The 27,998-nt window shown below is 38.2% G+C and overlaps 2 protein-coding genes across 5 annotated transcripts; one reads left to right on the top strand and one right to left on the bottom strand.

The window, feature by feature from the left end:
- Positions 1-184: 184 nt before the first annotated feature.
- On the top strand, positions 185-14,507 carry trpc6a (transient receptor potential cation channel, subfamily C, member 6a). Of its 2 annotated transcripts, none has more exons than XM_027004599.2 (12): positions 185-518; positions 1,694-2,447; positions 2,552-2,731; positions 2,869-3,033; positions 3,226-3,442; positions 3,675-3,902; positions 4,113-4,377; positions 4,600-4,795; positions 5,057-5,260; positions 5,703-5,778; positions 5,907-6,021; positions 14,384-14,507. In XM_027004599.2, exons 1-12 carry the CDS (start codon positions 376-378, stop codon positions 14,466-14,468), a joined length of 2,628 nt encoding a protein of 875 aa, XP_026860400.1. In that variant the 5' UTR covers positions 185-375; the 3' UTR covers positions 14,469-14,507. The 2 variants fall into 2 exon arrangements, with proteins under 2 accessions (XP_026860400.1, XP_026860391.1); XM_027004590.2 differs by lacking the exon at positions 14,384-14,507 and adding an exon at positions 5,391-5,435 and having other exon boundaries at positions 5,907-6,435.
- On the bottom strand, positions 8,622-27,997 carry arhgap42a (Rho GTPase activating protein 42a). Of its 3 annotated transcripts, XM_027004557.2 has the most exons (25): positions 27,714-27,997; positions 25,661-25,756; positions 23,774-23,835; positions 20,448-20,519; positions 17,989-18,090; positions 17,691-17,801; positions 17,145-17,249; positions 16,709-16,838; positions 16,299-16,399; positions 16,069-16,178; positions 15,789-15,848; positions 15,301-15,379; positions 14,050-14,089; positions 13,871-13,933; positions 13,630-13,704; positions 13,417-13,501; positions 13,277-13,335; positions 13,025-13,130; positions 12,746-12,905; positions 12,369-12,519; positions 11,374-11,760; positions 10,883-11,039; positions 9,917-9,979; positions 9,485-9,564; positions 8,622-9,384 (listed from the first exon to the last, which is right to left on the bottom strand). In XM_027004557.2, the coding sequence occupies exons 1-25, from the start codon at positions 27,865-27,867 to the stop codon at positions 9,296-9,298; spliced, it is 2,697 nt and encodes an 898-aa protein (XP_026860358.1). In that variant the 5' UTR covers positions 27,868-27,997; the 3' UTR covers positions 8,622-9,295. The 3 variants fall into 3 exon arrangements, with proteins under 3 accessions (XP_026860358.1, XP_026860368.1, XP_026860379.1); XM_027004567.2 differs by lacking the exon at positions 15,789-15,848; XM_027004578.2 differs by lacking the exon at positions 9,917-9,979.
- Between the last annotated feature and the right edge of the window lies 1 nt (position 27,998).

Below are 27,998 nucleotides of genomic sequence, written 5' to 3' on the forward strand. Positions count from 1 at the left end.
ACTCATGAAAACGAGGAATTTACCAGGATACCAGTATTTTTTGAAACCACAAGGAGATTTTACAGATTTTAAAATAATTTATTGTTATTTGCAAGAGGAAACATTTATGTGAAAAAAGAACAATTCACAACTTGATAATAATAGAAGATAACATGGAGGATAACTTGAATGGGTGATGATTGTTAAACGACACTTTTATAGTAAAAGGACAGGAGAGAATGCTATCAGAATTCCTAGATACTCTCTATTACCTGAAGGCTTAAACAGAAATGTAACAAAGCCTAGAAGAAAAATGTGCCTTGCTTGAGAATGAAACACAATTCATCATTTACTGCGGCTTAATGTGATTTGGGTTCATTGCATTAGTTAGAAAAAATGAATCAAAGGAGACCTGTTTTGGAAGATAAAAGTCAATCAAAATTCCACACACCTGACAAGAGGAACAGAAGTAAAGACAATCTTCTGAAGAATGCTGAATTTGATGAGGACTGTTATGGCTATTATGGACATTACCATAGGTGAGTAAGGTGATTTATACCTATTTATCATGCTAAACATTATAGGGTTATATGTATTGATTACACTGAATTTAAACCATTAGACTGTTACTCTTGTTTAAAGAGTAAATTATTACTCTAAACAATTATTTTTTTACATATATTAAATGCCAAAAATGTAAAGAGGAACTTGATGTAAAATTAACTGCCTTTTACACAAAGTTTACAGTTATTATTTAGAATGATGAAGCACTAATACATCTACTTTAGAAAGCTGTGGGTTTGTTTTTTTTCACTTTCTTTTCATCCTATTAGCATAACCTTTTAGTAAAATATAGACATTCAGGTTGAACACTGGAAAAATGATAATAGTTAAATACTTCAACACAACACAACACTTCAGTAAATTTAATTAAAGCAATATTAAAATAATACACAAATTATGTTTGCCAAAGATAGATGTAGTATAACTTTAATCAATTTGTTAAGTTTTAGGCATTATTATTTAGCATATAATGAGTATCCTTAGATGATCTATTTTTTGTGTTTTTTTGTTTGTTTTGTGGTTGGATAAGTAGAACTTACTTGGTTACTAAATCAGAAATATATAGTAAATTTTGCATTAAACATGGTCTCATTAAAATATAATGCTGCATTGTTTGCATGACCATTCTTTTGATGATGAACATGAAGAATCAAAAAACAAAACCCAAAAGAAAAAAACACAAAAACGAAACAAAACACACAAAAAACAACCCCCAACCCCTCAAACAATCAAACAAAAGTCACAAAAATAGTCTGCAATAAGGAATATTTAGGTGAGAAAAGAATGAAAAATGGTGGGACACCAGGTGTTGTAAAGCCCCTAGATCCATCACTCAAGAAATATCACACTACAAGGGAAGTATGAAACCGTAATTGGTTGATGTAATAGTGTGGTGTACATAACATTATTGAAGCAATTTTTCAATAATAAAATTAAACCCCATGAATTTGATTCACATTGTAATGCCCCTAATTGTAAGTTTATTACATAATATTAATTTAATCAGCAGCTGATTCATTCATTAATGGTGAAAGTTACAAACATTACAAAGTTTACATTTAGTGCATGAAAAAACCCCAATTACCATTGGTTTTGATAGGTCATACATCATTCCAAAGCCTAAGTACATCCTATTTGACTCTTGCCATAGTGAGTGTGGACTTCAGACTCGACAGACTTTGGCCAAGAATAGGAGACAGGCTGTGCGGGGTGCTGCTTATATGTTCAATGCCCATCCCAATAGTCTTACACCGATAGAAGAGCGTTTTCTTGATGCTGCTGAGTATGGAAACATTCCAGTAGTGCGCAGAATGCTTGAGGAAATCCCTGGGCTAGATGTGAACTGTGTGGATTACATGGGCCAGAATGCATTGCAGCTGGCAGTGGCAAATGAACACCTTGAGGTCACTGAACTTCTGTTGAAGAAAGACAACCTATCTCGTATTGGGGATGCACTACTTTTGGCCATAAGTAAAGGCTATATAAGGATTGTGGAGGCCATCCTGAGCCACAAGGCCTTTACTGACTCCAGAAGACTGACAGCCAGCCCAAGACAGGCAGCGATGCATGATGATTTCTTTGCATATGATGAAGATGGGACACGCTTTTCTCATGATGTCACACCTATCATACTAGCATCTCACTGCCATGAGTATGAGATTGTGCATATTCTCTTGGGGAGAGGTGCTCGCATTGAGCGGCCTCATGACTATTTCTGTACCTGTGACACCTGCAACTACCATCAGAAGTATGATTCCTTCAGTCACTCACGTGCACGAATCAATGCCTACAGAGGGCTGGCCAGCCCAGCCTACCTTTCACTCTCCAATGAAGACCCTGTGCTGGTTGCCTTAGAACTCAGCAATGAGCTTGCATGCTTGGCAAACATTGAAAAGGAATTTAAGGTATGGATCATATAACATTTTTGAAAATGAAAACCCTGAATGGTTAAATATAACTCAGGCAATGTTGCTTTACTAAATTAGTTCTCACTGCTTACATTCCTAAGAATGATTATAGGAAGCTCTCCATACAATGTAAAGACTTTGTAGTTGGACTTCTGGATCTGTGTCGAAACACTGAGGAAGTGGAGGCCATTTTGAATGGTGAGGAAGATGAGAACTGTGAACGACCTCCACGGCCAAGCCTCACCCGACTAAACCTTGCAATAAAGTATGAACTGAAAAAGGTAAGGTCCAGTGTGGAATGAAATTCTACCTGATTGACTAAGGTAATGCTTAAGAAATATATTTAATTTACGCAGCAAAGAGCAGTGTTTGAGATGTCCTCAATGCTACCAGTCTCACTGCTTGTTTTTTGTTCTAGTTTGTGGCCCATCCAAATTGTCAGCAACAACTTCTCTCAATCTGGTATGAGAATCTGTCTGGACTTAGACAGCAGACCACAGCTGTCAAGTTAATGGTGGTCTTGGGTGTTGCAGTAGGACTGCCCTTCTTAGCCATGGTATACTGGGCAGCACCATGTAGTAAGGTCAGTGTGCCCAGTGTCTGTCTTATATGGTGAGAGGCCTGCATGTAATGATATGTTGTGAAATAATAATGAAATAAAGGACAAGTTTTTTTTAGAGCAATAATGACACAAATAGGCTGTAAACAAAGTTTTTTTTTCAGTCTTTAAACTTCCATCTTTTTTCTTTGGAATCATTTTTGTTATTCCCTACAGCTAGGGAAGCTCATGAGAGGCCCATTTCTGAAGTTTGTGGCTCATGCAGCTTCTTTCACTGTTTTCCTTGGCTTGCTGGTTTTAAATGCAGCTGATCGTTTTAACGGGACCAAACTGTTGCCAAATATGACCATCCAAGACTATCCAACACAGCTGTTCCGCATGAAAACAACTCCCTTCACTTGGATGGAGATGCTCATTATATTCTGGGTCACAGGTCAGTTAGAAATTAATATTTAATTCATGTGTCAAAGGACCAATTAAGATCAACATTCAATCTGCTTCCAATTATCCTGGTAAAAGTATCAAAACAAATGGAGAAACAAGAAGCAATTAATAGATCCACTTACCAATAATATTCAAAATTCTTTCAATTTTTGGTGTAAGTGAAATGTTGAATTTCCATGAGTACATACAAAAGAACCCTACACTTTTTTCTTGTCTCTCAGGGATGATCTGGGCAGAATGCAAGGAGATCTGGTCTCAGGGTCCAAGAGAATACTTGCTTGAACCCTGGAATATGCTGGATTTTGGAATGTTGGCCATTTTTATAGCCTCCTTCGTGACAAGGATCATGGCATTCTGGCATGCACATGTAGCACAAAGCTATGTTGACAAACACTACACAAATATAACTTACATAACTTTGCCCACAGAGGTAGAGTACTTCCGACTTGGTGAGTAAAAACCTTATTTTATATATATATATATATATATATATATATATATATATATATATATATATATATATATATATATATATATATATATATAGAGAGAGAGAGAGAGAGAGAGAGAGAGAGAGAGAGAGAGTTTATTAAAGTACAAAACAGTAAAGCAGTGTGTTTGCATTAAATATGGGGTTTGTTTTTATATATATTTCACAGCTCGAATCAGCTGGATGTCATCAGATCCACAGCTGGTTTCAGAAGGGCTCTATGCCATTGCAGTGGTTTTGAGCTTTTCTCGAATCGCTTACATTCTTCCAGCCAATGAGAGCTTTGGGCCACTGCAGATCTCTTTAGGAAGGACTGTAAAAGACATCTTCAAGTTCATGGTGATCTTCATTCTGGTCTTCTTAGCCTTCATGATTGGAATGTTCAACCTGTACTCATATTATCTGGGTGCCAAACAGAATGATGCATTCACCACGTAAGTACTTGAGAAGATATATGTATAATGTTTTCTGGTTACCAGAAAATAAAATGGGTTCACTCAAAGGCAGAAACACACCAGCCATGTAGGCTACTCACTACAATTTACATAAAAATGAAAATACTGTTTTAATTATAATTTTCTTTTACAACTTTTCTTTTCTGTAGCAATGTTAAATGCAGTGTTTTTCTTTATTTTACTCTCTGACAAATCCCACAGCATAGAGGAGAGCTTCAAAACATTGTTTTGGGCAATTTTTGGACTCTCTGAGGTCAAATCAGTGGTTGTGAACAATGGACACAAGTTCATTGAGAACACAGGATATGTTCTCTATGGAGTATACAATGTCACCATGGTTATTGTCTTACTCAACATGCTCATTGCCATGATTAACAGCTCCTTCCAGGAGATTGAGGTATTTCACCCCTTTCTTGTCATTTACATCTACAGTATTCAAATTCCGGCATGCTAACAAGACAAATTTATAAGTACAACTGCAGCAGCTACTTAGGCTGTTTGAAGGAATTTTGCCGATGAAGGTCATCCGTGTAAAGGACAAAAGACCACAGCACAATTTTATCTCTACTGATTTAGATAAGGTTTTGGAATGATACCTTCTGGAATCAGTCGTTTTAAAAAAGTAATTAGCTTCTTCTGGTCTCTTTGCTGTTTGCAGGATGATGCAGATGTGGAATGGAAGTTTGCCCGTGCCAAGCTCTGGTTCTCTTATTTTAAAGAGGGCAGAACCCTCCCTGTGCCCTTCAACTTGGTGCCGAGCCCCAAGTCTGTGCTAAGGCTGGGCATGGGTCTAAAGGCTCTGTTACTGAAGCTCTTCCACAAACATTGTGCCATTCTGAAAGGCGAGGCAGAACTCAGTGAGGTGACACAGACATGATTGGTCCTACTATAGATAAGATCACAAGCTTGTTATTTTTGAGTGTGATGAACTAAGGCAGGTTCAATATTACCTTTTGTTTGCATTGTTTTGCTTTTCTGGGTAACTGGTTCAGTTAGGAGAGAGCAAAGCCCCCAGAGATTCAAGTCGCCGATATCAGGTATGATCATTACTGCAATATTCGTTAAATCGACTCCTGCATGGCCACATTAGTGCACAATTTAGCATGTTCCCCAATGAATATGTTTGGCTTATGATGGCCTTATTAATTAGCCGCTGAATTTTGTCAGATGTTCAGAGGAGACTAATTTCGAAACAGTGCAGCTCTGTATAATATAGAATATCTCGAAAATGAATATCTCTAAATCATTGCATGTGGGGCTGAATAAAAAAAGAAGAAATTCTTACTTTTTGCAAATTTGTACAGAAAATTATGAAGCGCCTCATTAAGCGATACATCATAAAAGCTCAAATGGACAAAGAGAGTGATGAAGTCAATGAAGGTAGGATACACTGTTGGTAACATTACCTAGGATATAATCACATTAATTTTCCAAAGTGATGCTAAATGCAAGGTTATATGAGTAAGTGCTATTTCATATCATTTGTTCATACTATGGCTGTGGTGCAGGTGAACTGAAGGAAATAAAGCAGGACATTTCCAGTTTGCGCTATGAGCTGCTGGAGGAAAAGGCTCACAGCATGGAGAACGTAGCCGAACTTGTCTGGAGACTTGAAAAAAATCTGTCTCTTTTGACTGATCATGAATGAAATCTCATGCAGTACAATATTTGTACATTTGTCTATTTGTTTGTGTATTGGTTACTGCCTTTGACAAACTGACAAGGAATATTTACTAACATACCAGTTAATTTGAAAACGTTCATTGCTAGAAAATGTGTTTAGTTATGTAATGACAAGTAATGAAGTATAACCTAAAAGAAATTATTGGCTTCAAGCCAAACTAATTGAAAATATGGCATTTATTGATCTTATAATCAACTATTATAGCTCACTGAATGAATGCTTTCATGACTCGTATAGGGAACAATATGTATAAAGAGAGCCATGTTTTATTTTCTCTTATATCGTCCATTCTTTTCCTTTTTTCTTACCTTGTACTATCTTAAATATAATTATAAAACTGTTGGCAACATTAAAGGATTTGCATAGTAACACTGAAAAGCATTCAAGGAAGGACACAAAACAGAAAAAAAAAATTCCCTTTTTCTTTTAAAAAGGACAATATTGTAGTGGAAAACAGTGCAATATCATAAAAATAATAGCAAATGCAGCTTTAAAATCAAAAGAAAATATAAAAATTATCACATGGACACAGAAGAACAACTGCCAAGCTAAAGCTGTTCCAGGACTTAAGAACTACTCATGTTTATGCTTATTATAAACACTATTATTAATGACATTACATAAGGTACTCAGGGTTAAATGTCCCCCAAAGTCATTTCTTCACAAAACCAATGTTACCAAATTTCCTTATTTGGAAATCTGAACACTTTTGAATGCAACTATTCTTAGTCATCTAAAACTATTTCCTCATACATCTAATCTGTGGTCAACTGATCTTATTTGACTTATCATGAAAAGATTTTGCATATGCATGATTATTAAATTGCTTTAGTAAATAGTTAATAGAGAAATTATTTATTTGGTCCAGGCGTGGCACTATCATTTTCAGTATATGGGTACAAGCAAGAAAGTAGGCTACAAAAATGGCATAAAACCTACAGTAACCAAATACACAGACCTGAAAATGTGTTAAAAATGTGTTTAAAAATTACAGCACATATTAAAAATGGTTGCTTCTTTGTAAAAATCAACATTGAGAGTATATGAACATTATTTCATTTTGTTGTTCAGTCAAACATGTGTTTAATACAATAACAATGAGCAGTTGTACATGTTTAATATATTCTGACTGACTCTTGACAATGTGCTACATGATTCAATGAAGAGGCCTGCTTAGCCTATGCAAAGTGGCGTAATCTTCGGAAGCTTCGGAACTTCGCAGCTGTTTGTACTTTGAACAAGTGAAAGTAGAAATGAAAATGACCAAAAATTGTAACTTATTATTACATGTAAAACATGGGGCTTCTCTGCACAACTTGCCATGGGTGCACACCACTCACAGTACCAAGTAAAGCTCTGCTATAAATTTGGGTCTAGGCAAAACCATACAAACAAACAAAAACACTATACTTTTTGCTAAAATTATGCTTCTGGAAGTGATTGTGTTTAAAACAATATGCTCCCTATTTTTTTTACAGTCAGTACTAAAATTGTAGCTATTATTTAATATGTACTGTACATACTGTACATTTGTAGACCATAAAGAATTATTCCATATGCACATAATATAACACACTTTATTGAATTCTAAATGAGCCTTTCTGCTCACAGTTATTTACAAAATTTTATGGAAAAGGCAACATCATTTTTTAATTGTACATGAATGTATAAAACTAACAAATGGTCAGACAATAAGAAACAAACTTTAAAATTATCATAGAGAAAAAACTGTGAGAATTTGATGTTGCAATTAAATAATTCAGAATTATCTATAATTTCATATTTTATGGTGAACGTTTTACAATACAAAAATGGCCTAGGTGGTACCACTGCTAAAATGATTTTGCCATTGCAATCTTGATTTGGAGACACATGTCTTATGGTCATGGAACTTAAATGTTTTTATTTTTATTTATTTTAATTTTTTTTGTCAAGTAACTATAAAATGTCTGCATACTAATTATAAAAAAAAAAAAAAAAAAAAAGCCCTAAGACTGGGGCTGGGGGGTGTTTTCCCCTCTGAACCGTACATTTTGTTTTTTTATTAGGATACATTTAAATGATAAACCAGTGTGAAGTGAAATACAGTAGAACCATTAGTGGAGCAAGTTCCATTTCAATGAGCTCAGAAACACAGCTCAGGACACAGACATAAACTGACAAACATTCATTTTACATTACTTTTTTATCGTACCCCACCGCATCATACATAATACACTTAACACAAACGGGCATGAATAAACTTTGATAAGAAATTGCAAAAATATTAATTTTACACTGTACTTTAGAAAATGTGCATCAGGGGAGTTGAAAGAAATTCAGGTAACTAAAAATTATAGTGATCAGATCTCATTGAACATAATAATAATGTCTTTCTGAAATGCAGGACATGATGACTTAGGATACATTCATGAAAGTAGTTTACTGTGAGTGAAGTGATACCTCATCCTTGCAAGGACTAGCCACTAATTTAAACTGTGGGTTTACATGGTCTCATTTAAATAGAGAAAGACAAACAAGTATGACCCATCCAGTGATGACCAGCATCTATTGTGTATGTTTATTGTATGAAGAAATGAACACTCATAGTTGCATTGTTTTAGTAAAATCATTTCTTGACTGTGTAACTGTCTTCTGGTAATCTCAGCAACAAACATACATGATCAATAAATTTTATGTTGGGCATTTCAAGTGGAAGTTGCACAGGATCATAATTTTGTAAAACTTAATAAAATTAAATCAGCATGTTGTACTGAGTCACTTCAGAAGAATTTCTATTGTCCTTCTCAACAGTACCACAACATTATACTGTTAATTGCAAGTCTTTTCCCACCATTACAGAGATAGAATATGAGAAGCATAGACTTTATACTGCTGTAATATATGTATGCTTATTGGTCCAACATGTCAGAGCCAGTCTGAATGATTAGCCACCTACAAATATCTTAGGTCTTATGGAGCCAAAACACATGTGAGTCAGAAACATCATAAAATATTAATATTTGTTTAGAAACTTTCTAATATCTACAACTTGAAGTACTATGGGCCATATATACTCTGCTGTTGATAATTAGGTTATAGACATTTTTAACTAAGTATTTAAACAATTCACATACTGTATACAATGGATGTACAAAAACTTTTCTGGTCCATTTCTGGTGAAATAGTTACCATGGATACCATGGACTTTGTTTGTCTGTCTTAAAGACCTTGCTAAAGGAACACCACATAATTCTCTGGGATCAGTCCAGTTTTGCCATTATATGTTGCTTGGAGCCACCCAGGTTCCACTGAGGGGTACACTTTGAAAACAAAACCATGACAAAACAATTATTATTATTATTATTATTATTATTATTATTATTATTATTATTATATGTTGGAACGTGGCAGTGTATTTACCATTGTAGAAAAGCGCCCCCTTGGGGAAGCTTAGTTCGTGACTATGTTCTGCCTGGCAGGAATACATGGCCTTGGCTTCCCTGTGAACACATCAGAGGAGGCGAGTTAGATGGGCCACAGCTGGAGTTTACTCATGCACCCGACAGCAGGCCTCTCGGGAATGACAAAGTGTCCATGGTGAAAGGCCAGGCCACGTCTGCAGGGCAGGCAGGGGCGTGACCGACTGAAAGATCTATTTTGAAGCTAGCAAAAACAACAGTGCTACACGCCGTGTCGCAGCTTCTCACGAAGAAAGCAAAGACAAGCAACATGTCACAGAATGAAAACCACAAAGTGGAATATCGTGTCATAGTGTAGCTGAATTTCATAACAGAGTGGCTAGACTAATGGGTCACATGCTGTGGGACACATGCTCTGTGGCTGGTAATGTACCTTCCAGCAGGGGTCGGCTGTGAGACCACTGGGTTCTCAAAAAGAGCTGCTCTTGAGACCACCCTGAGACAGTAAATCAAGAGCATATTAAATACAAGATCCACACTGCAGTGGGTCATAATACACAAGCCACAACACTCTAGTTTGGAGTGCTTCAGAGTTACTACTAGTTACTACTAATTTACTCTTTGTCTGATCCTCTCTGAAACACATATTGCTTGTTGGTAACACTAGTATTCATGTTAGGATGAAAGAAGGAAGCATTTTCCTTTAGCGCCTTTATGAGAACACTGGCAGTCAAGGGGTGCTTTACAGCTAGCAATGCAGTCAGAGGTCACCTCTCAGGAACCAGCAATAAAGCCCCATAGACTGCTGCTTGGTCATGTCCACCCATGTTGGCAGACATGCTGCAGTGTTCAGGTTTGTGAGAGTGAGACTGTATCTTTCCACATCTAAAAGCTGATTTAAAAAAATTTTTTGACATTAAAAAGGAATTCTGGACCAAAAAATACAAATAACACATTCTTATTCAAAAAATGTGTGGTGAAAAAACTAATGCATATTGTACTGCTGTATTAGTGAGGGATAAACTCATTTTTCAGATAAACTGATAATACCATCAAAAACACTATTTTCTAGTAATTATGACAGTGTATTTGGTATACACAGAGATTAAACAATGGTTATTGTAGGATAAAAAAATATAATGCCTAGATTATTAAAGCAGTTTACATGTCCCCTTACCTTTAACAAAAAGTGGTCTATATGCCCCCATATGTGTTCATTTCAATTAACCAAAGAGTTATAGACCCTAATAGCAAGGGCACATAGAACTTTACTTGACAAACAAGAGACATTAAGTGACCAATTAAAATGTTTGTAGAATTGCCAATTTTTATCAAGTGGCATATATTTTTGTTCTAAAGTCTAACAGGTAGGTTGCAGGTTGAGGTGAACATTACTTACAAAGAGTTGGGCCTTTGGTATCCGTTGCTGGCTGAGGAGTCCAGTCTGCACCTGGCTGTGACTTTAGGAGGGATATTTGGTAAGGGGAGTGACTTCAGGCTGTCTCTGTTACTGTGGGAAACCAAACTCTGAACTGAGCCATGACAGCTCCTGAAACCTAAGTGAAACAGAGAAAGCATTCCTGCAAATTTGGGAAACATATAGCCGGCTCCATAGCCACATGCTACCACCACTCAGGTGCTGAATGTACTTTTGTGCTGATAACGTGCATAGACTGGTACACATTTCATTTACAGTTTTGGCATTTAGCTGACACCTTTATCCAAAGCAACTTACAATTATTACTGACTACAACTTGAGCGATTGAGGGTTAAGGGTCTTGCTCAGGGGCCCAACAGTGGCAACTTGGCAGTGATGAGGTTGAACCAGCAACCTTCCGATTACAAGTCAAGTCTTTAACCACTGAGCTACCACTGTCCCAGACTGCTCACCCTCAGAGATATGGAGTGAGGTGAGGGAGGAGCAGGTGGACAGGTGCCCTGTTTTCTGCTCCTCTGGGCTCTGCACCGTGGACCCGTCGGTCGTCTCTGGAGCTGGAGAACGCTGCTGTGTTGGAAGGGCGCTCAGGGCCTCCTCCCACTCGTCTGTTTTTGCTGTGTCCTCCTTGGAGCTGGAGTCAGGGCTGGTGGTGCCGGCTGGGCTCTTGGGTCGGTCGGAAGATGGGGAAGGAGTGGTCCAACACAGACTGCCCGAGACCTTGTGTTTGGAGCGAGATGGAGAGCTGGCCTTGGAGCAGCCATTCTGCTCAGATGAGTGCGAGGACAGGGACTCCAGACTGCCCATGGGTGTGCTGCAGGGACTGCTACTGAACGTGTCACCTGAGAGAGGAGGACAGTAAAAGGGAAGGCTTTGGAGATGTGAAACTAACATCACGCACCTAATTTTACAGAAGACTCCCTTGTCAGACACAGTTAAGAGAGCAGTAGCTTTTATCTAGGAAGAGTTGTAACTGAAAGTTACAAATGAATTTCCTGCCCATATGGTGCTCATCTTTGAATTATTTATTGAGGACAGACCCATAGCCAGTCTACTTTTTTTTGTTCAATTCTATCAGTTAGATATCTGGTCCAAGAGGTTGTTGCTGACATTGATAGTGTTTATAAAATCCAAACATATAAAAAACTGTTACTCTCATGTCAACTTTCTTGGCTATTTAATCTATACTTTCAAATTGTCATGGATCTGTCACTGAGCCAGATTTACCAAATCAAGATTATTAAATGTCTTGTACAATTTTCAGTAATTTCTGCAAAAAAACCCAAACATTTACTTATCCATTAGATTTATTGTGTTGAATGTAAACCTAGGACATGAAAGATATCTCTTGTGACTTAAATAAAAATTAAAAACTGATTCTATACAAAACAAGCTTTGGGTCTACCAAGCCCCATCTAATCCAAATATGACTGAGAGGAGGGAGACCCACTGTCAGCATCGGCCAGGCACAGTGCTGGTGGGTACAGGCCTCTGGACTTGCGCGGGCCTGAAGACAGGCAGATGGTCTTGCTGCGGCGTGAGCTGGAGCGACACTGCGGCTGGGGTAGGGGCACGTTGGGGTCTGGGGCCTGGTGGAAGATCTAAGACACAGCAAAGGGGATCTAAGACACAACAACATCATGTAGGGCCAACATACCAGTCAAATCAAGTTAAAAATAGATAGTGCTTGAAAGCAAATTAGACAACAAAGAAAGGATTGTTAACCTCAGCTACAGGAACTGAATGAATGCTCCCCTCTGGGTTTGGTAAACAGTGCCATCTGCTGTTAACTTTAATTAAATGGCAGCTAGAGCAGGCTCAGCTTACCTTCTCATAATTCTCTATGAGAATCTCCACCACAATGTTTTGAAACTTAATGTTCATCATGGCAGCCACTGTCTCCTCCTGAGCGCGCATGAGTGTAGGGCCAAATATCACACCTAGGTTAGACACAGTCATCAGATTCTTTTGGCTGTGTGTAGAAACCCTGAAAAACAGCAGGAAAAAAAGGGGATTAAATCCATACTTAAGTCAGTCTCAGTGACCTCTGCATTTGGCAATGCGATGTGGTCAGTCATCTGATAGACTATCGCTGGGTTGACTTACACAAGCAGATGCTTGATCAGGATGTCCAGCATTTCTTTGTTCTTGTCAGGCAGCTTATACACAAGGGCATGGACCGCCCGCACCCTGTAGTTCTGGTCATCGGACTCTAGACGTGCAACACAGTGTTTGTATTCTTTTCAACTTAGGTACAGCTGCATTGTCTTAAACAGTCATTTTCAACTTTTTTTTTTTGGGGGGGGGGGGGGGGGGATTATGGGGAAAAGAGAGAGATGGACACATGGAAGAACTCACTGACTGCCATGATGAAGTCTTTGTGAAGTCTGTAGGTTAAGAGAGGTTCAGCCAGACACCTGGAAACATACAGCAGCTGGATTACTGCACATGGTCTGATACTTCTGAACCAAGTGCCTTTCATTAGATCCTTTCCTTACCTAAGGTAATTCTTGAGCCCACTTGTGATGGTCTTATTATCCCACGTATCTGGGTCGAGATCCATGTCTGCAGGAGCTTTGGCAGCTGGTGTAAACAAAAATGGACAAGCAAATAAAACAGTAAGACCTCTTTAAGACAATAATATAACAACAGTAAACAATAAGTGTCAAATAACACATTCTGAGGCATTTAAAAAGTTTAAAGAGCTTTACCAAATACAGAGGTCATAAGTCTCTGCACTTTAGAATTAACTCCACCTATTCTGTATAAGCCCATAGTATGGATACCTAGAAAAAGGGGGAAAATGGCTTTAGTTAAATTTGAGCAGGGATGAAAGAACAATATACTTTCATTGCACTGTTTGCATAATTAAACATTTGTATATAGCATATACACAGTGCTGCAGCAATTGGCAAATGAATGTGTAGGAATTAGAACAGATGAGATGCGGACCTCTTGTCTCCACGAGGTGAATGCACTTCCTCACAAAGTTAAATCCCACCACATTTAAGTATGCTGCAAAGACAAAGCATCCCATTTGTTAAACATTCATTATTTGCATGACACTGCATTAGGTGCACTTCTTAACAAATTCACTACACCTGATAAAAAGGCACAAGGAGTGAACTTACTTTCTTCTTTCTTGCTGAGAAGTGCTGGAAGAGTGTAAATCTACAGATAACAAGACATTAAAACAAATAAATATCAGGCTTTACCATATGTGCAAATGGCAGATAAGTTGCTCCAGAACTCAAATTCAGAAAACCCAAAAGCACTTGACTGTGTCATGAGAATTTTAGTATTCTGTGCTGCAGTTTGTACTTCTCTCAATAAAAAAGAGAAGAACAGCACGAAAGAGGACATATCCTGTTAGGGATTGTAACTTCCTGGCCTTTGCTGACTGATCAAACAAAGAGCAATTAACCAGTCCTAAGCACTGTCAACAGCTGTGTTTTGGCTTCAGAGCAGTTCTGATTGCCTCATGATGAAACAGATTACAAAAACAACAAAATCTTGGTCACCTAATGATGACTCACTTTCAGTAAGATGAAAGACATCTTCCACTTACTCAGATGTGTTACTTCAGAGTAGACAAACCTTAATCGCTATGACAAAAAATGGTAACTCATGTATTGCTGAACAAATACACATCACATAGAATAAAAACCCCTATCTGATGCAAATCGACCTAGCAAGTCATGTCACGTATTCAACATCAATATAATCTTGCTGTAGCGTAACATGGGAATATGATGTGGTATAATGAAATGAAGGGAAAGAGTAAAAATGTTAGTAGTTGTAAATATATTTTTGCCTGGACACAGGCGCTAACCATGAATGATTTATTTGTGTATCTTGAAATCAGGGGTTAGAAACATTAACTCTATGAAAGAGCAGAGGAAGCTCTCAGGAAACTGGCCAGAAAAAGCAGGAAGCCGCCCAGAAGCTCACAGTCCACAGTAAGTTGAAAGCTGAACACACTGGCCTGAGCAAACCTGACTCCAGAATAGCATCCGGAGCTTTTGTGTGAGGCTGTGCCAAAACTCTCCACTTCTGGCAACAAGTAACTCACCTCACACTTCTTGTCATACCTGCCTTAGACACACCTTTTTAACAGTTTGAGCAAGGATTACTTAACTATAGTGAAAGTTTCTTTTTGTATATTTTGTCATGGGCAAAACTACATTTTTTTTTTACATTTCATCTTGTCCAAAATACATAAAACTTCAAAGTTAAACTCAGTCATGAAGATTTAGTCCACTAATCAAATTTCATATATATGTGGGCTTAAATAGGCTGTGAACTGAGCTTTGTATATAAACATCATGTGTATATAGCCTGGAGGATTGTTCTGCTGTGTAGGAGAGGACCGGTGTTCTTACCGGCTCTTTTCCATCCATAGCCTCCATCCACAGACGCCTGTTAGACTCAGACAGAGCCTGCAGAGTGATAATGCCATGCCTGCGGGACAGAGCCAAATCAGATGCCGGCTGCAAGGCGAATCACCCTTCACAACATCATCACATCATACCTAATGCAACACCCACATTCACTGATTATGCCTGCCTGCAACTAAATAAAACAAACAAAAAACAAGACCAAATACCACTTTGGAGTATATGCTCTTTTTATAACTTTTTTTAAAGAATGTACATGCAGCATAACTTAAGCGTGTTAAGTTAAATGACCTGTTCCAACCTGTATCATTAGTAGCAAGTTGAAAGAAGCCAAAGCCTGAAGCAGTGTGTGAAAGGAGCTGTTACAGTGTGTGCACGGAGCTGTTGCAGTGTGTGAAAGCAGCTGGTAGCTGCTATGAGCAGGCGGCACCACACATTCCATCTCAGCCCAGAGCAGGAAGAGAAAGACATACCGGCGGACTTTATAGAAACACTGAAGAGAACTGAATAGAATCCCCTGACAAGTGTTATTTCTTCAGTCATGAAAAGAAATAGGAAAGGAAGGAGAGAAGAGGAATGACAGACCTCAGAGGTTGCCAACAAAAACATTAAAGTGGAAAAACTTGGAAATCTTTTAAATTTCTCTGCCACATCCTCTAGAGGCTCACATCACAATGGCCTTAATGTCCTCAACAACACCTTGTGTAAGGTGGGTAAAGTGCTATATTTCAAGTGCAGGGACAGAAAACAAACCTCTCCATCACTTCGATGTCAAAGCAGAATCGTTTGTCAATTGAGTCTGTCCTCCTCCTGATGCAGGTCTTCAGTTTGAATATCTCAGGTGGACTCATAATCAGTCCATTCTTTAGAATGACACAGAAAAAGTCACTTACTACTGCATAGTAAACAAAAGGTGGAAAGTTAAGGCCAGTAGAAGATGGGTATTTCTAAAGTGCAATGCTCTACAACAAACAGCATTATACCTGTTTGCTTCCAGATTTGATCTCCGAGTTGCTCATGGTGAACATTTTAGACTCCTTCTCATATGTGCAATAATGTCGGCTCCATGTGAAGCCCAGGGGTCCTACAGCATAGAGGTGGAAGTTTCAGACTATGAGGACAAATGTGTCTTCACTGTATGCAACACTTACAAATAATTAGATGGCATAGGGATTTTTGCACAAATATTTGAACACATTTTTCAAAACATTAACATGCAGCAAAATGGAAATTTGCACCCTAATAGACATGCGCCCTTTCTGGATATATATATCAGAGGTGATGTACATTTCAGGTGTGATACATAACGGGTGTAAAACATGCATCAAGTGTGAAATAACCATCAGGAGAGAGTTCTCAGATGCTTGCGTTGCTTTGAGCCAAGAATACTCACGCTTCTCTTGTACATATAGAAAACCCTCCATAGTCCACTGTCCAGGGGCTTTAAAGTCTGGCTCTGCTGACTTTATCCTCTTCATTAGATTCTCTACTTCCTGTCTAGTGCTCTCAAAGTTATTCCTTGTCTACAAAGAGCACAACTGAACATGTTAAAAAGTATAAAACTTGGTCAAGGCAATGGTCAAGTGTCATTAGAAGAAGCTAAAAGTCCAAAGAACCACATCACCAGATCAGCCAAATTCTTACACTATGTTGTACTAATTCAGCTGAGAGTATCAATTTTATATTCACCCCATATAACAGAAGAACATTATAATATAAACATGTACCAGTGCTCTAGCTATGTGATTCTGTATACAGTGTACTGTATACCATTCTTGCTTTTCAATTTTCCTGTTAACCCCACTGGCCACCTTGACTTGAACTCTTACATTCTGTAGGTTGAACTGCAGTTGCTGCTTGTATGGCTCAAATTCTTGTGCCAGTTCATAGCCCTCATGATAGAATGTGAACAGACCTTGAAGGAAAGCCAGAAGCTAAGAAAAAGATAGAAAAGATAAGCAGTTTCATCTTTGACATTAAAACACCAACAATACCCTTTATGTCTGAACAAATGTAATACATTTCAGGATGCATGCAATCTGCAATGACGAATCGCTAACTTCAGCAAACTTCATCCCCTTCCTCCATAACTGGTTTTTTTTTGAAGGGTGAAGGGTGATTTTTCCAACATGTGTGCATGAAGTTATGATGCTATCAGTGCAAGCCTCTGCTGAGAGATGCATTCTGCAGCAGATGGAACCCAGCAGGTGTAGGATGTGACTTTAATCCTTCATCTTTCTGATTAAAAAACAGTACAAAAGTGACTGCACATGTGCAGTTCAGGGGAAAATCTCACTTGCCCAGTAACTCATTTCCCACTTGCACTGACAGCTTCAGAAATGTAACCCAAACTGTAATATTTTCCCCTTTCTTACCGGCTCCACAAACTCAAATTTCTTTCGCTCTTGGACTTCTTGGATTTTGAAGACATACTCAAGAGAAGCATCACAAAAAACCTGTCTCTCCTTATTGATCTGGGCATCTGCCTGAAGAAGCATATTAGTGTAAATAGTGTGGTACAAACAAAAGCAAGGTTACCATAAAATAAATCAATTACACAAATAATAACAGATTTATGGTAGCAAACAAAATGAGATTTTGAACTATTATAATAATTACAATTAACTGTTATAATTGGGTTATAATAGAGAATAATAATGGTCAAATGGTTACCTCTTGTAAAAATGCCTCTTTCTTTTTAGAAGACAGATTTAGGTGTTTTTCCAGAAGACTATAATATTTCTCAGTTTCTTTGTCAAACTTCTTCTTTCCTTCCTTAGAAAAATGAGAATGTTGACAGAAACTGGAATTTCCTCTATGGTAATTACAGAGATAAATATCTTGTACAGAAATCTTCTGTTACATAAGGCCTTCAACTTGTAAACAAACATCATGTAAAACCTCCATTAAAATGTTTTCTTAATTTGTTTATTTTGATTTGGATGGATATGGACATAATGCATCATTCACTTCTGAGTGGCTCTCCAACCAGCAGATGGCATACAAGCATCTGAAGACAGGACAGCACAGGACTGATTTCTGGGTTTCAAAATGACCAAGCTGAATCCACACCCATCGGAAGGTGTGAAGCCATGGGCACACCATAAAAACTGTAGGAATTCTAGCACACCAGAAAAATGATCATGCATGTGTGTTATGAAAGGGTCATGTTTGAGATGCACCAGGGAAACTGACTAATCATTTACTTCATATCTCAAGTGACTCACAATGCAGTGATTTTTAGAACAAGGAGAGCAGAGTGTATGGATGCACAAGGATCAGTAAATTATTTGAAATTAAACTGAATGCATGCGAATCACAAATGACAGGTGTTCAGGTCTAGGTGTCAAATAAAACAAGCATCATCTTTAAATGGTAGAGCAAGTATTACACTGAACATTCTCCCTTAGGTAACATGATCACATTATGATGATTTCAGGAAACGGGGCCCAGAGTATTTCCAGAAACAGAAGAAACCCTACCTGTGGCCTCTACAATTAAACATTAAATTGTTAACTTTGCTTACTCAGTGTCATTGTTAATGCCAACGAACACGAAATGAAACTTTAAATGAAATTTCCTTGAGAACTCTGGCCCAGTTAAATCAACATGTAAAACATGTTAATGACATAAATGTTACTGTCTGGTCAACACTGACATTTAACACTGACCAACACAGACAAGGTTGTGAGGTAAGTAAGTACAACTAAGTCAACCAATAACAAGTTTGAACAATATTGAACCAGAGCTCACTTACACATTTTACAGTGGATTACAGTCCTACACCCTCAATGATACCACCTCTCTATGCTGCACTAAACATTCAAGCACCCAAGACCTCTGGCAGTCAGGGTCCCTTTCTTGTATCTGCAACTGAAATCTGATCCAGGCTGTTTGTTTTTCTTCTATGCCATTAGCCGAACCTTTCCCATGACCCTTTCATGGACACTCAGCAGCCTACAAACTTACCAAGTGACAAAGTAGTGGAATCACATCTCTTACATGCCTAGTCCAAGCCTCCAGGCCCATCTGCTAACTAACAATGACATCAACCTTTCTTGGCCTGTACAATGCTTGTTTAGGAAAAAAAGCATCTAACTGCTGTTAGTTGTTAGTACTACCATTTGCGTGTGGTCTCTTGAAGGTGTAGTATTTGTGGTGTGTTTTTACCTTTGTTGATGTGTGTGTGTGCGCGCGCGCGCATGCGCGCGCGTGTGTGTAGTGTGCGATCTTGTGTGAGAGGTTGAACAGCCGGAGAGCCATTCCCTTTGGCCTCTGTGGTCTAAATGTCTAAGCCGAATGAGTTCCATCTCAGCTTTGGCTGAGGAGTCTGGGCCCCAAACAGCCAAATAAGGCAGGGTGTTTTCATCTTTGGATCCTTCAGCAGTGAGCTCATCAGATGCTCAGCTCAGCTCTTCACAGGCCAAGCCAGGGGATGGAGGTGTGTGTCACACTACCAGCCCATAAGGGCTTTCTGAACTGCACCACGGACATCAACCTTGAACACTACTCCACCCCAATCTAGTACGAGGCTTCCCAGTCCTGGCCCTCAAATACAGATGCACTTCCTATTTTTCCATGTTTCCATCACACCTGACTCAGCTCATCAGCTCATTAAAAAGTCCTTCATGGATTTAACTTCTTAAACTCCTGCCTTATTATTCAGTTCTTAATCTGACAGCACGTTTTGCAAGAACTTTTGTGAATTATTCAGTTGCTATACTGAAACATGTATGTAGTTACAAGAATAAGGAATCACTTCAAAAGTTTAAAATGAGTGCATTAGCACTGTGAGAATTCGAAAATGTGCAGTGCAGGGCTACTACACTGCACAATTTACATAGAAGTAGTAATGTATTTATCAAGTGGAAAAGGCATCCACACTAGCAGGGCAGCGGCTGCACCAGTTCTGGCCTCAAGTTTATTTTGGTGAATGTGGCATTACTGTATCTGGTTATAATTTGGCTGTTCCTTAACAGGTGTTTGCAATTTCCCCCCTTCCTGCAGACTCTCAGTGTGGACTCATGTTAAATCATGTACTAAATCATGCTGCAATAAGGCTAAAAATGACCATCTGCTGAAATATGTAAGATACATTCACAATGGGAGTCTTATGAAGTCTTAAGTCTTACTTTGGCAGCACCTATTTGCTCCTTTCGAAACTTCTCCAACGGCGTAATCAAGACGTCATCAGCATTCTGTATCTAAATCAAAACAGTTTAAAAATGTTCAAAAGGCAAGTAAATTCCATGCGACTTCTCTGTTCAAATTCCCTCTAAATATAGAAAGACTAATATGTAATCTCCAAATGTTATATTTTAACTGTATCTGGGAAGCTTGAAAACTTCATTGTGCTGCCTGACCTTAGCATACTTGCTTGCCTTTCTTTCCCTTGCATTTCATAATATATAATGGAAAAATCCATTTTATAGACAATAGAAAACATCATCGTAATACTGTCTAGACTGGTTTTACACAGAACCTACTATGGTAATATTATAATGCACAACATAATTCAATTCAACTTCATTGTAAAACAGCTGGTCTATAGCTATGCCATCATAATCTGCCACTGCCAAAAGTTTCAACAATTTGCATATGAAAACTATCCAGAACAACTGTTTTTATATACTGTAAAATAATGACAATATAATTAGTACCATTTTCGTTTAGGAGGCCCATTTGGAAAAACATTCAATTACATACACAAATTCCTTTTATATACTTTCCCAGACACAGAGTGGTGGACTTCCAGTCTCACTAGAGAATTTGCCCAAAATAAGTTCCACATGCTTGCCTGTGCTCAGTCCTCCCCCTGGCAACTGACAGCCCATCTCTACAGTCCCGATCTGCCTACATCAAAACTAATGAATCCTGCCTTTATAATGGAGCTGTACAGATTCCAGGCAGGTCCAGATGCAAGACATAGACCATGTAGAAAGCAGTAACAAATTCACTGTTAAGAGATGTGTGCTTGACATGTCTTTCCTGTTCTGGAGGCTTCTGCACTTTTACAGGGCCTTAGAGAATTATTTGGTACTGTAAACATTTGCTTAAGAAGAGCTTAATCTACATATAAAACGTCAATGTATGATAAGCAGTCTTAAATATCAGCATATACATCAGTTGATGTGCACTTTACCTCAAATAATGTCCATACAATATACAGAATGCCAAGGACAGAACAAACTGCCTTGTCATATTGAGACATTGTACACTCACACTGAGGCCAACAGTAAGTGTCCGGCTCATTATGACAAGTGGCCTCTCAGCACTTCACACAAAGCTGTGTGTTTGAAAGGTTCAGGATATCCTCATTTCAGTGGGGGTAGGCGCGCAGACAGCAATATTGTTGGCTGAAGAGTTTCGCTCATCAAGCTCGTCACAAGTTCCCATGGCCCTTTAGAGCCAGAGAGGAAACTCACTTCTTACATCAGCTTAATCCATCATGTGGGAAAAGGCCTCCCACTTAAAACAGATAGGCCTGGCTGATTGTCTTAGCATACAGTATGTCTGCTAAGTACCAGTGGATATGGAGCAGACATCACTGTAGAAAGATTTCAGACCTAGGGATGCAACATATCTGATATGAAAGAATAACACACACATAAATGACCTCTCAGTACTAGTTAAATCAGTCTAGTCCAAACCAAACGTTCTCAGAGTTACTGCAGTATCACAGAGGGAGGACAGAAAAATCACATGGAGACAGTCACACCTTTGTGTCATTACCACACAAATATGAATGAAAAGCTCAGTGGGGCTTTCTCTCTTTTATGGAGGTGTGTGTCCTTCTGAGAGCGCTGTCACAGCAGCCTGTGAGAACAGTGCACAGCAGTGCCGTGGTCTGCAGGAAGTTAGGAGGCTGGAGGGTGCTACTGGGTAACTTGCCCCCTGAGGCTCCTCACACAGCTCCACTGACCTCCACTCATTTTGACACGCAACAAAGGATAAGATTGAAGCCTCTGAGCAGGCAGTGTTACAGTCTAAGAGGCTAAAAAGGCTTTGTGAATATCAAAGGACTAAGCCACTGCACATACATCCGACACATTTCATTGCCCCTTGAAACACATAACAGATGTTAAAGTAAACGGCCAATTTTCTGTCCAAATGTGTGTTAATTTTCTCCACTGACTCCACACAAGGAGCATATTCTCCACCAGGGGTAAGAGAGGGCACTCAAATAATAATGCCCTGAATGTCCTCTAAGCTTTAGAAGACACATCTTAGTTCATAGACACAATCACAGGTTTCTGCTTTTCTTAAAACAAAGACATTTTATAGCTAGGGCATGCTGAATGCATGTATCCAGTTCCATTATGATTTAAGAAAAGGCTTAGGACAACACAACAAATTTTGGTAAAAAAAACCCAAAAAAACCCCCCCAAAAAAAACATCTGATGAAAATAAGGATTAATGGATTATTCACTCATAGTAAGTAATAGTTAATAACTCTCTTGATTGAATGGTATTTGGTGAATCACCATCACAACACCAAAAGACCAGTTTACCAGAACTATCCTTATAACAAAATATGCAAAACAGAAGCTGAGAGACTACATGGGATAATCCCTTATTTGACCCTATAACAATACATGTACTTGCTCACACTTCCTGTTGTAAATGATGCAGTAGATGCAACTAAAGTAATTGTATTGTTCTATTGGCCACACTGACTCATTATAGCCATTTAGGGGTCTTTTTTTAGGGGTGTTAATTCCAGTTTTAAATGGTGGAAGAAAAAAAGACTTCAGTCAAATGAGTAATTCCAAAACATTCCAAGGCCAGTAATGGTACTGATATTGTGTGGTTTCCCCTCCCTCCAGAGGAAAGTCATGACCCAAGGCACACATCTGTTTGACAAAAGCATGTTTCCCATAACACTCAGCTATGACAGAAATAATCTATGGCACTCAAAGAGGACATGGTTGTTCCCAAGGGTGTATAAGCTTTAGTTTAATAGGGCACATTATTATAATGAAGAATTTGCATTATTATAATGAAGCATTATCCACATTACTAAACATTAAGGGACAAAATGTAAAAGGAGCAACAAACTGAAGCTGCAACAAATAAAAATAGGTGCAGTGGACAAATAATCAATTGATAATTAAATATATGCCTAACTGAGGCCAACTACCATGTCCATAGATCTCTTCCCTACAACGAAAGCCCAATGCACCTTTTCTCAGATATGCAAGGTCTTTTTTAGCTGGCAGTCAAGATCTACATGGCTTGAAAGAAAATGCCATGATAATTAAATATAACTATAACTCCATCAGGTGTATTGTGCATGTGGTGTAAGTGGAAGTAACATGAGGGCTTGGCTTAAAGCAGGGCTTAGTTCTGCAATGCCAACTGGGATGCAGTGGGATAGGCCTCACAGGAGGCTAAATTAACACAATAATTAACTGAGATGAAAGAAAGAAAGATGAAACAAAAGGATCCATTTACTTACAAGTCGTCGTCTTTCCTCCTCAACAGTGTTTAATAACTGAGAGAATTCCTTTAATGACTGAGCTGTGATAAGAGAAAGAACATTTGAATTATGTCACATAAGTGTGGCTTAGGACTGGCAAGGGATCTCTGCCAAGGTATCAGACTTTGCCATTTGTTTTTTTGTACATGAGCAATACAATCTGTCACAGTGAAACTACTATGGCCACCCACAATCTATCTATAAACAGAGGTGATTCAGAGTCAGTGGTGCATTGTTAAACAATAACATAGTCAAGCGAACATTGTACATGGAAGATGTGGAAACATGACATATGTGAAAAGCATGCTTCCTGTATGAATATGTGGTGTGTGCAACAGAAAACAAAGGTGCTTATCGATTACAAGAAAAAAAAATCTGCTAAATAGTATTAAAAAAAATACTGAAATATACATCAGTTAAATGTTAACTGTTAACAGTATATGCATTTGCTATATTTAATGAAAGATAATATAACCTTCCTCTAAAATAAAGAAGCTGGGAGAGGAGTAATAAGAAAATGGAATATGATGTTACAGTTTTGAGTCACTTATAATTTTTCTTATGATCCACGTCAAAATTAGCAGATACTCTCCTGTTACAATTATTGGTCACACAATGATGGACCATAACATTTTACATCAGGTTAGTCAGAATCATTGGTCTAGTCTCAGCAATATCTGCGACAGCTTCATCACATCTTATTTGAAATAGGCAGCATGTTCATGTTTGGTGATAAGAGCGGGTCACAGAGCAGCAAGTCCCTCAACCTCTCACCCCCCCCAAATACCCTGCCAGCCAACCTCTCTAGCTTCCACCTCCTACAAACACACTGCCTGAGGCTAGGCGTCTGGAAAGGAACACAGGCCCCTGGGTAAACAGTCTTTAGCCGCAGCATGACGTACTTCAGCTGTGTTAATGCATAAGAGAAGGACTTCTCCACATATATACACTGAGACAGGACTTATTTTCAGACTTGGAGCCAAAATAACTCCAAGCCAAAAAATCCATGAAAAATCAGAATCCAGTAGAGATACGAGTATGACTGAGACAGCATGGACATAATGGTTGCTGACATATAGCTACAGTAAGTCATTTTGTCTCCCTTGACATGAAATACTGCTGGATGCTTGAATTCATTCCTCATTAGCCCAAAGTTTGAAATACATATACTGCATACACTGGACTTCTATGCATTTTCAGCTAAAATGGTTTGTCTAAAATGCCATATAGAGCTATTACAGGCACACTATTTATTTGTACTGACAAAACAAATGAACTGCATCTACAATATGAGACACTCTAGCAACTGTTATCTTCTATTATGCTCATTATAGACAATCAAGGAAAGGGAGAAGTACTTTGATTTTTTAAGATATTTTGAAGAGGACAATGATTTAGAACTATGCCACCACATCTATGACTCCAGAATATTCAAATCCAGCCAGCAGTTGGCCCCTGTGTGATAAAGACCCATTATTGTTAAAAGAAGATGCAGAGATTGGTGCATGGTGGTACTAGAAACAGTGGCAACAGGCAGGATTGTTGTCAGCTGTGCATGAGAACTCAGGACAATTGCTTAACTAAGAATGGGCACATGGAAATGAAACTCTAACTGAAGTTGCCTGCTTATATATGGTCATTATGCAATAAAAGCCCCTGTTAACATCTACAGTTAAATTAAGAGTCAATTCCACAGGAGTAAATTCTAATTCAACATGATTTTACTCTGTTGTCTTATCATGGGTATGCAATTCTCAACATTATCTTATTATTTAAACAATATTTACGGTCAAGAATGATTGAAAAAAAGCATTCAGCTATGGGGTTTTGGTGAATTTCCATATGAGTGGGCTGAAAGACACTTACCAATGTTAATCTCATCATCAGTTTCTGCATCACCTATGCACTCAAATTGGAAATCCTGAAGGGACTGTGAAAACCTCTGTACAGCCGCAGAAAGATCTGCGAAAAAGACACTTCTGTATCAGTCATCATCACAGTTCTAAAAAGATCATATTTCATGTAGCCATTTTCTAACAAAAGAAAAAGAACTTGTCGCCACATTTCATAAAATAACATGTTTGAACAAATTCCCATAATCAATTATCTGATGAGTTTTCCTTTATGGCAACTGTTTACAACCAACAAAAATAGGATAAGCATATACACCCATGGTGAATCAAACCACATTATAATAAATGCTGGGGACCTTTCTGGGAAATCACTCACTTTCCCTTTTGTTCAGTAAAGAAGCATTGAGTAGGAGCCATGTTACCATGACACAGAGCACCAAATATCCTACACTTTGTCTGAGCAGCATGGTCCAAGAATGAAATAAGGGCATGTGAGAGAGGAACCAAAAGACAAAAATAAATAAACAACATTGTGGAAGCAGCCAATTTATCACACTAGAAAGTACAATGGAAATAAATACAAATAGATATTCAGCAAACATAGCAGTACCAATAAAATTTTCAGGTATATTTATTTGAAACATCATACATAATCTGATTGGAGTGATTTGTATTTTGTACATTAGTGATGATAGTAATGTGAAAAATACTGTAGGACCATATGTGTAAATGTATTTTAAAAGAATACTGTAAAGCCTAATCCGATTATGTCAAATCGTTATATGTTTTTTTTTTCTGTATACGTTCTCAACTCATTAACTGTATTGTCAGTGCATACTTCATATGTTTTGCATGTTCATACAAACACGTATTGGAAAAGAACTGGAAAGAATGATCACAGGGGCTCTAATGACAAAAAGGGATAACATTATGAGAGTCATAATAAAATACAAGTATATACATATCCAGCACTTTTTTTTTTATCACCAGCATGTCTTTTGTTACATGTTTTTGAAGTAGTGTTTTTAAAAATTGAACAGAATACATTTTGATATTTTTAATGTAATTTTGCCAAAAGGTGGGTTAGTGTCAAGGACAGCAGGACTGAAACACCAATGAACTGTCAAGGTGATGCAGCCCTATGCCCAGAGAATGGATGTGTTAACAGGGTATGGCAAAGAGCCATGTCCACCATTCAGGTGTTCATCTAGTTGTGCAAGACAGCCAATGCTTTTACTAACAATTTCACTGTGTTAATTGAATCCACAGAACGAAATGCATTTGTATTTTGTGGATGGGATGAAATAAATGTTCACCTTTGTTTTAAATAAAAACGTGTCATTGTTTGCTTATTAACACAGTGATTGTGTATTAAGGTCCAAACAAAATAGGCTGTAGTTGTATGAGATATAGAATGTATTAAGGAGTGGACTGGCGGTATTTTGCAGGTCAGGGGGTCAGCCATCAGTCTGACACAGGTCCTTTTCATAATGCTTAGAGGAAGCTACATTCCACAATGTTTCAACAATTGCACATTCTCAAGTCTCCGTGTAAACACTGAAAGGATGGTACCAGCAATAGATGGTAGATCCAATAAGGCACATGCTGTAAACACAATATAAACTTCACCAAATCAAGAACGGAAACAAACGTTTAACATTCGTGCGAAAATAACCGGGACGCTGGGTGCCATGGGAAAGCACTCGACTATTTCTCCTGGGTTGCGCTAAAGAAGACATGAAAGGGTAGGCTACTCCGTAAGCCAATAGCAATAATCAAATGAATCAACGATCGGAAGCTCAACGTAACATACCATTTATGTACAATAAAGCGAATAAAGTGAGTGAAAAGCATTTGATATGTTTTTAATTAAACTACACTGTGGCAAAACCTTTTGCTGAAAGCATTTGTTTTCAAATGAGCTAGATACTTATCAGTTGGCTATATGTAGAATAACGGATTATGAAAATTGACTTCATTAAATTTCATTGTGATTTTGTGATCCGCTTCCAGTGATAACCCGACACCCAATGCACGATTGACGGAACGCACAATGTTTAACTTACTTTTCAGTGCACTGATAAGCATGTTCCCATCTTTTATAAGGTCTTTTATAAATTTATTCGTACGATCCAACTCAAATTCGTGACATTTCAGGCGGTCTCTGAAGTCGGGGCTGTCCAAAAAAGAATCGCTAAATTCCAGAGCTGGTAGTCCCATTGTAAAAAGAAGCGATGAGTTAAAATAAAATACAATATGAAAGAGGCTTTTGTGCGATTTGTCAACCTCGCCTTTTGGTTTCCTTTCTTCCGTGCAATGCTCTACCTTTGCAACTTATGGAACTTTTGAAT

Source organism: Electrophorus electricus, chromosome 6 (genome assembly GCF_013358815.1).
Source record: "Electrophorus electricus isolate fEleEle1 chromosome 6, fEleEle1.pri, whole genome shotgun sequence".
Taxonomy (NCBI): domain Eukaryota; kingdom Metazoa; phylum Chordata; class Actinopteri; order Gymnotiformes; family Gymnotidae; genus Electrophorus; species Electrophorus electricus.

Coding starts and splice junctions, on each gene's coding strand:
- trpc6a (XM_027004599.2), top strand. CDS start 376: ATGAATCAAAGGAGACCTGTTTTGGAAGATAAAAGTCAATCAAAATTC. Junction 3,034..3,225: donor GGGCAGCACCATGTAGTAAG/GTCAGTGTGCCC, acceptor TATTCCCTACAG/CTAGGGAAGCTCATGAGAGG. Junction 5,261..5,702: donor GCGAGGCAGAACTCAGTGAG/GTGACACAGACA, acceptor AAATTTGTACAG/AAAATTATGAAGCGCCTCAT.
- arhgap42a (XM_027004557.2), bottom strand. CDS start 27,867: ATGGGACTACCAGCTCTGGAATTTAGCGATTCTTTTTTGGACAGCCCC. Junction 18,091..20,447: donor AGCAAATAGGTGCTGCCAAA/GTAAGACTTAAG, acceptor CATTTTTCTAAG/GAAGGAAAGAAGAAGTTTGA. Junction 17,250..17,690: donor AATTTGAGTTTGTGGAGCCG/GTAAGAAAGGGG, acceptor TCTTTTTCTTAG/CTTCTGGCTTTCCTTCAAGG.